This window comes from Salvelinus sp. IW2-2015, linkage group LG36 (genome assembly GCF_002910315.2).
Source record: "Salvelinus sp. IW2-2015 linkage group LG36, ASM291031v2, whole genome shotgun sequence".
In the NCBI taxonomy this organism is placed as follows: Eukaryota; Metazoa; Chordata; class Actinopteri; order Salmoniformes; family Salmonidae; genus Salvelinus; species Salvelinus sp. IW2-2015.
The window spans coordinates 18,584,511-18,595,433 of NC_036875.1; the positions used below are offsets into that span (position 1 = coordinate 18,584,511).

Below are 10,923 nucleotides of genomic sequence, written 5' to 3' on the forward strand. Positions count from 1 at the left end.
AGACTGAATCACATTACAGCAGAACAGCCTCTTAATTTCTGATAAAAACATGCTTTATTCAATATTCCTTTCCAAACTAACAATACCTGTGTGATTAGTGAATAACAAAGTGTAAGTAATGCGTGTCACAAATGCATTAATACCAAAATGGATGGGCAGCAGGGTCCTTTTCAACACAAGTAAGCACTGTCCAACGCGCTCCCTCTTGCACACACATGCATGACAAACAGTGCCCCCCAGTGACTGCTTGGTGGTTCTGTTTTTGGGGTGTTGAAATGACGTAATGCAGAAGCGCACAATTCACAGTCATTGCGGTCCACAGTCATGCTCGTGTTTTGTGCCTACACTTAATTGACAAATGAGTGTCATTAATTGGCCTGCAGACACTGCATTACATTTGTTTTATCCAAACCGCCAAAACAACTAGGAAGAGAACAGTATTTCAGTCTTTGCGGGCCAGAATGAACAGCCTTTCCCTAATATACACATGTCGAATGGGACAAACATTTAGAGGCATGGTCCATTTACTTAAAATGGCTGAAATGTATTTGTTTAAAACAAATATAACATAGTGAACCAAAAGAAGATTCTAAAACACAGAATGTTGCCATTTTTCGAACCCAAATATTCAAATAAAATGATGACTTGGTACACACCAGACCTAAAATTCTATCAAATGTTATTGAGGCATCATATACCAGATCTTTTTTTTTTTACACAAAAAGATGAATCTCTTATATTCATAAATGTAACTTATTTATATTATTCTCTGTACATACTGTTTTGAAAGACAGTATAATATATACAGTATATAACTAACAGTTTTGTTGACGCTGGTGTTGTGAGCAAACGTTGCAAGCCGCTTGGTCTGTCCCAAAGTGTTTGTGTTAGAAACAAGGCCTGTTCTGAACAGTACCCTCAGAGCCCTGCGTGCCACACAAAGCTAACTAACAAGGATCAACCCCAAACACACACATTTTTTGACACTTGTAAATCCGAATTCTCAGAGCTGCGAGAGAGAGCGAGACTGTGCCAGGGGAGGCATCTCTCCTTTTCTCCGGAATACTGAGATTCCAAAGGGAGCGTTGCCTGGAACACTGATATCCCCAAGGCCTCTTCCCGGCTGGCCCTCAGGCTGGGACATGTACTGCCAGCTGGCAATGTGCACGTGGCGACTCCCATCAAACAAGGATAGAAATAAAGCCTTGCTTCCTGTGTTTTCCTCTCACTCTTCCCTCATAGGTTGGTTACCTGATAGTTGTGCAGTATCACGGATTCAAGTGTTTCTCTGTTTCCTCTTAAAAAGTTTATTTTTATTTTTTATCCTACAAAGTCAATGAAGAGGAACCAAAGTTCTGCCCCTTTTTCAATAGCTGGGTTGTTAGTAGTGGGTTTTGCGTTTGGATCCTGTTACGATCGGCCGGGCGAATTCCACAAAATCGTCTATGAGAACTGGCCACGCCCCTGACAGGAAGGAGACGTATGATTAGCGGTCACTTTATTGACTCTCTTAATCCATCGCTTGGATGGAAGTTGCCCTTAGCCCAGACCTCAAAACAGCTGACTCTCTCTACATCTTAACTGTAGGCATTGGGGGGGAAACAAAACTGACCTTAAATCAGTGTCTCATCTAGAGCAGTGGTCACTGGTCACCAAACCTTGTCCAGGAGAGCTACAGGGTCTACAGGCTTTTGTTTCGGCCTAGTACTGAATCACCTGATTCAACTAATTTACAGCTCATCACAAACTTGATTAGCTGAATCAGGTGTGTTGGTGCTGAGCTGGAACAAAAGCCTGCCCACTCAGTAGCTTTCCAGGACCAGGTTTGATGACTACTGCAGTCTGTCATTGTCTATATTCAGTTGAAAGCAACATTCAGTGTATTGCACTTTTGCAAACAGCAATGAACCATGACTACTCTGTACCCTACTGAATACACTCCAGGTAACCACAGGTTTTAAACTCACCCTCCTCGTCGTAATTTGACATGTCGTCTGCGATTATGTTGCCAAAATCCAAGAGTAGGTTCCATGTGTCTTTGGGAATCGACCGTTTGTGGTGTTCCTATATAAAACACGAGAAAACAAATGTGGGAAAAGCAAACAAGCAGAAAACAAGACACCGGATGTACATAGCAAGCAAGGAGTCCAGCMCAAAATGTTATGTTAGATTTGGATGCATAACATTACTCACCAATAAGAACCTGTTCCAGAGGTCCAGGAACTTAAAGCGGCCTGTCAGTACCAGGTTCCAGTAGGCCACAGCCATCTCTAGATCTGAAACACAGCCAGTTACACCTTGTTATCTCACTATAGTTTAATCAGATGTGTTCACACTGGGTTGAAACAAAAGCCTGCACACCCTCAGGTGTCCTCAGGACTGGAGTTAAGAAACACTAATGTAACTACAGTAACTCTTGTGAACACTAATGTAACTAACTTTCATCTGTGCTTACCTAAACCCTTCTGTCCAGGGTTCTTGGCGAAGTTGAATGTGAACTGGTAGAAGTCCTTGAACTTGCCACTGTCTTTCAGCTCCTGTTCTAATCTGGGAAGAAGAGCCTTCAACTTCTCTGGGCTGTCGCACCTTGAGAGAAGATAAATACAGTGGACAAGTAAATAGATCTCAACTAAAACACAAACAAATTACATAAACACACACCTCTTCTAATCCAGTGGTTCCTAAACTGTTCTTGTGCTATGATCTGTTACCCATCCATTGGGTTCCCCAGGGCAGTGTTGGTAGGCACAAAACAGGATAACCTTTAGTAGCAAACCTTGTCCAATAAGAACACTTATTTTCAATTTCCATTTAAAAACATGTTCCTGTTCTGTACCTACTAAATAAGACCCAGAGCTAACCTACGCTGACTTGGCATCACACAAAACATAAGACACACAGTATTAATGCCAAAGTTCACAGTCTAAATATAGAACTTCTCCCCACCATGTGAACACACTAACAACAAACATCACAATAACATGTACTGGCAATAACCAACAACACACTGTCATGCCACCAAAACGGAGCTGCGTCGCAGAGTGATGACTTCACCCCTCGCTCACCCCAGTTCGGACATGCCATCCAGGAACTCCTTCTTGCTGAACTCGCACTGGGTGGCGGCCCGGAACTTCCACGCCACCACCAAGACGCTGATGCTGGCCGGGTCCAGGGTGAGGTCATCGCAGAACTGCTGGATGCCATCGATGCCTATCTTATTCTCATCCTGGGGATCTATGGAAATTACATATATATATATAAATAAACACAAACACGCCATCTTAGGGATTTGAGAGAAACTAACACAAATTTCCTCTTTCGAGAAACAGGATAACCAATACAATGCATAACACCAAAAATACATACTACACACTTACTAACCCATAACAGATACATAACCTTTGACACACAATCTCCACGTGCTGTATTCCTCTATAACTTCCCCCACTTGCCTTTGTAGCGGTTGTAGAGCTGTTCCAGCTTCTTCTTCTCCACGGGGGTTTTCATTGATTCCTTGTAGTAGAGGTCTGGGTTCTGGAAATAGTTGTCTGTGGCCACCTCTAGTTTCCAGTCATTCTGGGTCAGGCAGTAAGCAGCAGTCTTCTCCCCAGCCTGCGTGAAGGACATGAACTGCCGGACCTTGTCCCTCTGCGAAGACTTCAGCTTATGCTGCACGGAGACATGACACGGGCTGTCAGATACCGAGAGACCGTGCAGCACCGACAGCAAGACGCACACACACACTGAGACGCACACCAGGATACACAGTGGCACACACACATCCACAGACATTCAGGCCGAGGTCATGTGGCCACCGGACATAAGGGTAGATGGTCACAGACAGACACTCACTTCGTATGATGATGAGATACAAGTCAACAAACAGACAGCAGTAGACAGACAAGCAAACAAGCTTTGGGCGTCCAGTCAACAAACAAGGCAGACCTAGAACTATTCTGAGAGTGGAGAACGTTGGGTAAGCTCAGAGCATGTGCACCCCAGAAGGCCCCCAGTATATGGGGCGTCTGGTGGAATGTAATGTAACACGAGTAGGGGGATGCCATCAATGGGACCTCACTGCTCAACTGTTCCAGGGCGTCCCATGGTCCCAAACACACCATGCTACTGCCAGATCTACAGGGGTTATTACAAACTTTGCAGAGTAAGCACTAAGCAGATTGTGTAATGAAGTGACCAGGTGTGTTCATTGCAAACTGAGTGCATGCACAACTAAACATGTAATGCAGTCCTGCTTGCTTGTTAAAAGTTAGGCATATTTCCATAACTTCGAGACATGCATCTATTTTAATAGACAGTCAACAACTGTAAACGATGATCACCGGGTGTTGGATAACTCTAGACTGATAACTACTTAGCTTCCTTCAGAGTGGATTTCAGTTCGGTTATAACTACTCTGTTGAGCGTGTGAGTGAAGCGACAACTATGATGTTGTTGAGCAAACAAACAACTACCTCGGACGGAAACGTAATCATCAAAAACATGCAACAACAGATCGGGCGTCCATAGGATATTTCACGGGTGTGCGAGAAAACACTATCCGTCCTGCGCGCTCACTGGTCCGGCTTGGCCACCGCAGTCAACCACGACCAACTTCTCAACTTGGAGCGTCTGACTGGCTCGCATTTCCCGATTACCAAAAAGGGAGTCGTAACCAGCTAGCTGCGCGCTGGACGAATGCGGTTCTAGGTCTCAAAATACCACCAACTGACCTTCCTTTCCTTTCCCTGGTAAATACGTTAAGTCAAGTGAAACAGCTCAACAATGGCAACACAGACAGACAGGAGACAGTCCGTGAGCCGCGACGGAACAATTTCTACCTTGCGCAACATGTTATAATCCCGGGGTTAAACATCACAGCAGCGGTTTATGTTTGAGGTTCTGTTTATTAATGTTCTCCTTACCTACCATTTTCACACGGCTTTTTACCAATTTGATAGCCAGTCGCTCATTATGCGCTTGCGCGGAAGCACTGACAGCCCTTGCCTTGTACAGAGTTGCACGTCGAGGTCATTTGAGTAAATATCCTACAGATATCACGGGATAACAATGAAACTTTGACAAGTAACACTTGTCGAGTGGACTCGAGTTATACACAAACCTAGATATGGATGCCACTGTATCAATCAAAAATCTATGAACGAGAAGGATGACAACTGATCTGGCTACCGATTGGTCACGAAGACTACATATCCCGAAATGCAATGTATGTTTGTTTCGGAAGTAGCTAGCAAGCAAGTCTAAGATCAACAAGTATTTTTATATAATTAATTTAAAATGTATGTTAGACCCCTTAATACCTATTATTGCTATCATATTAATAAACCGGTCTCGGTGTCAGCATTCAGTTTAGCTGAACRACAGTCGTTTATTGGATTAACGTTAGCAATCTAAAAGTTGGAAGTTGAAGGAGCCCTTCTTTATGTACACAAAGCTCATTAGCAGACTGTTCGATTAAAGTACATACCTCAGGTAGGCCTACCGTCGTGGGGAAATATTGGTCGTGGGTCAGGGGAAATTGTGTGGGGCTGCAAACTTCCCAATATCCAAGTAAAGCAGACGTCTTGAAAGGAGTTTCTTCATGCCTTGAAAGTGAGAAGATCTGATGTGATTGGTGAAAAGACCAATTAGTGGGAAAAAATATCAGAAATTGTCTGCCTGTTTAAACGCAGGGATCCCGAGTGGTACTGTGGTCTAAGGTACTGCATCTGCAAGAGGCGTCAGTACCTGGTTCGATTCCAGGTTGTATCACATCCGGCTGTGATTGGGAGTCCCATAGGGCGGCGCACAATTGGCCCAGCGTTGTCCGGGGTAGGCCGATATTGTAATAATAATTTGTTCTTAACTGACTTGCCTAGTTAAATAAAGGTTCAATTAAATATATATATATATTCAGATTGGCAATAGCAGTCAAAATTTACCCTACATGCATCCCTCAACAGAAATATCCCACATAATCTTCTTCTGCAACATTTTATCACAACTGACATCCATCCACACTATTAAGCATCACTAAATGTGGTTTAGGGCCTATTTTGCATGTTGGTTGTTTTTCTTTGTGTGTGTGTGACTAGCAGGTGAGGTTGGGAGGACACAACTCACATATCTTTCTCTCTATGATTACAGGTTGGAGGGGGTCATGAATGACTGAGCTGGGACTGGGAGGCTCAGTTGAGAAGGGCGTTCTATCTATCACTTAATGAATCAGGGAAAGGGAAAGGGGGATACCTAGTCAGTTGTACAACTGAATGCGTTCAACTGAAATGTGTCTTCCACATTTAACCCAACTCTGAAACAGAGAGGTGCGGGGGGCTGCCTTAACTCAACATCCACGTCTTTGGTGCCCGGGGAACAGTGGGTTAACTGCCTTGCTCAGGGGCAGAACGACAGATTTTTACCTTGTCAGCTCGGGGATTCTATCCAGCAATCTTTCTGTTACTGGTCCAACGCTCTAACCACTAGGCTGGTTGCGCTGCCATTCTGCTATATGTGGTTGTCAGACTGTGTGTTAAAAAAAAAAGTCTGTGGTTGTTGTGGTGTACGTGGTTATGCTCATAGGATGACTTTTAAAGGTGAGACCTCACCTTCACAATCAACTTCAATATACAGACCATAGGTACAACATTCACATTCAGATGTAATCAGGAAAATATTTAACTGGTATCAACATGGCATTCAGATAAAAATGTAATGTATTGAGCTGAGCATAAGTTATTCTCAACACAAAACCAAGAAAGTTCCATAAGTTATTTTCACCACAAACACCACATGCTTATTTTTTAACTAAGTCTTTAGCTGAACAGTCTCATTCTCTCCTCTAAATAGATGTGTTGAATGTTGTGGTTGTAATAAACGATAGACAATTCACAGTTGACTCCTCAATCAACACAGTCGCAAGAAAAAAAATTGGGTTTGGTACGTAAGGGTTCAGGACACTGACAGTGCTGGATGAGGTTTTCTGTGAACACTGATCTAAAGTCAGTGCTGCAACTACCCCCAAAGGTTAAGGTACATATTCAGGGAATATGAGCAGTTCCTAGATCAGTGTCTTTATTAAGACAATTGAGCATGTATACCAGCTGGGCCCATATTTTATTTCACCTTTATTTAACCAGGTAGGCAAGTTGAGAACAAGTTCTCATTTACAATTGCGACCTGGCCAAGATAAAGCAAAGCAGTTCGACACATACAACAACACAGAGTTACACATGGAGTAAAACAAACATACAGTCAATAATACAGTAGAAAAATAAGTATATATACAATGTGAGCAAATGAGGTGAGATAAGGGAGGTAAAGGCAAAAAAAAGGCTATGGTGGCGAAGTAAATACAATATAGCAAGTAAAACACTGGAATGGTAGATTTGCAGTGGAAGAATGTGCAAAGAAGAAATAATGGGGTGCAAAGGAGCAAAATYAATAAATACAGTAGGGGAAGAGGTAGTTGTTTGGGCTAAATTATAGATGGGCTATGTACAGGTGCAGTAATCGGTGAGCTGCTCTGGCAGCTGGTGCTTAAAGCTAGTGAGGGAGATAAGTGTTTCCAGTTTCAGAGATTTTTGTAGTTCGTTCCAGTCATTGGCAGCAGAGAACTGGAAGGAGAGGCGGCCAAAGGAGGAATTGGCTTTGGGGGTGACCAGAGAGATATACCTGCTGGAGCGCGTGCTACAGGTGGGTGCTGCTATGGTGACCAGCGAGCTGAGATAAGGGGGGACTTTACCTAGCAGGGTCTTGTAGTGACCTGGAGCCATGGGGTTTGGCGACGAGTATGAAGCGAGGGCCAGCCAACGAGAGCGTACAGGTCGCAGTGGTGGGTAGTATATGGGGCTTTGGTGACAAAATGGATGGCACTGTGATAGATGCATCCAATTTATTGAGTAGGGTATTGGAGGCTATTTTGTAAATGACATCGCCGAAAGTCAAGGATCGGTAGGATGGTCAGTTTTACAAGGGTATGTTTGGCAGTAGGCGTGAGGACGCTTTGTTGCAAAATAGGAAGCAATTATAGATTTAACTTTGGATTGGAGATGTTTGATGTGAGTCTGGAAGGAGAGTTTACAGTCTAACCAGACACCTAGGTATTTGTAGTTGTCAGAAGTATACAGAATGGTGTCGTTGCGTAGAGGTGGATCAGAGACTCACCAGCAGCAAGAGCGACATCATTGATGTATACAGAGAAGAGAGTCGCCCAAGAAATTGAACCCTGTGGCACCCCATAGAGACTGCAGCAGAGCGGACAACAGGCCTCCGATTTGACACACTGAACCTATCAGAGAAGTAGTTGGTGACCAGGCGGGGCAATCGTTTGAGAAACCAAGGCTATTGAGTTGCCGATGAGGATGTGGTGATTGACAGAGTCGAAAGCCTTAGCCAGGTCAATGAATAGGCTGCACAGATATGTTCTTATCGAATGGCGGTTTGATATCGTTTAGGACCTTGAGCGTGGCTGAGGTGAACACCATGCAGCTCTGAAACCAGATTGCATAGCGAGAAGGTGCGGTGGATTTGGAATGGTCAGTAATCGGTTTGTTGACTTGGCTTTCGAAGACTTAGAAAGGCAGGGTAGGATAGATATAGGTCTGTAGCAGTTGGGTCAAGAGATGTCCCCCCCTTTGAAGAGGGGGATGACCGCAGCTGCTTTCCAATCTTTGGGAATCTCAGACGACACGAAAGAGAGGTTGAACAAGCTAGTAATAGGGGTTGCAACAATTTCGGCAGATGATTTTCTAAAGAAAGGGTCCAGATTGTCTAGCCCGGCTGATTTGTAAGGGTCCAGATTTTGCAGCTCTTTCAGAACATCAGCTGACTGGATTTGGGAGAAGGAGAAATGGGGAAGGCTTGGGCGAGTTGCTGTGGGGGGTGCAGTGCTGTTGACCGGGGTAGAGGTAGCCAGGTGGAAAGCATGGCCAGCCATAGAAAAATGCTTATTGAAATTCTCAATTATAGTGGATTTATCGGTGTTGACAGTGTTTCCTGTACTCAGCGCAGTGGGCAGCTGGGAGGAGGTGCTCTTATTCTCCATGGACTTTACAGTGTCCCAGAACTTTTTTGAGTTTGTGTTGCAGGATGCAAATTTCTGCTTCAAAAAGCTAGCCTTGGCTTTTCTAACTGCCTGTGTATATTGGTTTCTAACTTCCCTGAAAAGTTGCATATCGATGCTAATGCAGAACGCCACAGGATGTTTTTGTGTTGGTTAAGGGCAGTCAGGTCTGGAGAGAACCAAGGGCTATATCTGTTCCTGGTTCTAAATTTCTTGAATGGGGCATGCTTATTTAAGATGGTGAGGAAGGCATTTATAAAAAATAACCAGGCATCCTCTACTGACGGGATGAGGTCAATATCCTTCCAGGATACCCGGGCAAGGTCAATTAGAAAGGCCTGCTCGCTGAAGTGTTTCAGGGAGCGTTTGACAGTGATGAGGGGTGGTCGTTTGACCGCGGACCCATAACGGATGCAGGCAATGAGGCAGTGATCGCTGAGATCTTGGTTGAAAACAGCAGAGGTGTATTTAGAGGGCAAGTTGGTGAGGATGATATCTATGAGGGTGCCCGTGTTTATGGCTTTGGGGTGGTACCTGGTAGGTTCATTGATAATTTGTGTGAGATTGAGGGCATCAAGCTTAGATTGTAGGATGGCTGGGGTGTTAAGCATGTCCCAGTTTAGGTCACCTAGCAGCACGAGCTCTGAAGATAGATGGGGGGCAATCAGTTCACATATGGTGTCCAGAGCACAGCTGGGTGCAGAGGGTGGTCTATAGCAGGCGGCAACGGTGAGAGACTTGTATTTAGAGAGGTGGATTTACAGACCTGGATAGTAGGACAGAACTCTGCAGGCTATCTCTGCAGTAGATTGCAACACCGCCCCCTTTAGCCGTTCTATCTTGTCTGAAAATGTTGTAGTTYGGGATGGAGATTTCAGAGTTTTTGGTGGTCTTCCTAAGCCAGGATTCAGACACGGCTAGGACATCCGGGTTGGCAGAGTGTGCTAAAGCAGTGAATAAAACAAACTTAGGGAGGAGGCTTCTAATGTTAATAACATGCATGAAACCAATGTTATATAACTGAACAGATTACTTATTATGACATTGACCTCTGATTTGCGATGTTTTCGAATGGCTTCTCACTGTTACTAAAGTAAACTCACGTAAACTCGTACATCGCCTTGGTCCGTACAATTGCCCTTATTTTAGCGCCCCAAAAACGTAATACTTCCAGATCAACTGTAATGTCAATACCATTGTAAAGCACAATTTCTCCCCTTTCCAACAAAATCGATTACATGACCTAAACACTGCCCGTTTCTGCAATAATTCAAGCAGGCAATGAGCCATGTCGGGTKTTTTTAAAAATGGCGGGTGGGAAAGCAAAACTAATGCGTGGTAGTGAGGACAGATGTCATGAGGGAAAATTGCTTTTTTCACTGATCTGTCCAACTTATCCCCTTATCGCCTCTAAAATGTAAATAAAACACTATAAAGAGTTTATATAATGTGTCATTACATACATATTTGAAGGTTTGTGTCGAATTTGAATCGGGTTTTTAGGGCGGTGCTAAAGTGATCTTAGAAGTTAACAGCGGCTTTGAGAATGATGATCGCATGCAATGATGACGAAAAAAATGACTATGTTATCCCCCTTACCCCCGTCACTGTCCATTTCTTGTTTTTAAACGATGAGAGAAGTGCTACACCTGGTGGAGAGATGACACGTCAAGCTGTAACGGAGGGCCAATTTTTTTAACTTTTCTCCAATACTATAGAGCCATTACCATGTCGATCAACGCTTGAATAGAAACCTAGTTCACACCCCCGATTTTGAAGTCAACACAGTCGCTACAGTCCCATTAGTTTTCTTTGTAGCCTCGTTTGAATGTCGCGGTTAAGCACATTTGTACGGAATGGGGTGA

At 44.0% G+C, this 10,923-nt stretch overlaps 1 protein-coding gene across 9 annotated transcripts; it reads right to left on the minus strand.

Moving 5' to 3' along the window:
* Positions 1-31: 31 nt before the first annotated feature.
* dcun1d2a (DCN1, defective in cullin neddylation 1, domain containing 2a) lies at positions 32-5,554 on the minus strand. 9 transcript variants are annotated; one of them, XM_023981414.2, is made up of 7 exons: positions 5,486-5,554; positions 3,453-3,669; positions 3,066-3,234; positions 2,456-2,586; positions 2,194-2,276; positions 1,968-2,064; positions 32-1,464 (listed from the first exon to the last, which is right to left on the minus strand). In XM_023981414.2, exons 2-7 carry the CDS (start codon positions 3,625-3,627, stop codon positions 1,382-1,384), a joined length of 738 nt encoding a protein of 245 aa, XP_023837182.1. In that variant the 5' UTR covers positions 3,628-3,669; positions 5,486-5,554; the 3' UTR covers positions 32-1,381. The 9 variants fall into 9 exon arrangements, with proteins under 9 accessions (XP_023837182.1, XP_023837179.1, XP_023837180.1 ...); XM_023981411.2 differs by lacking the exon at positions 5,486-5,554 and adding an exon at positions 4,927-5,213; XM_023981412.2 differs by lacking the exon at positions 5,486-5,554 and adding an exon at positions 4,923-5,018.
* Between the last annotated feature and the right edge of the window lie 5,369 nt (positions 5,555-10,923).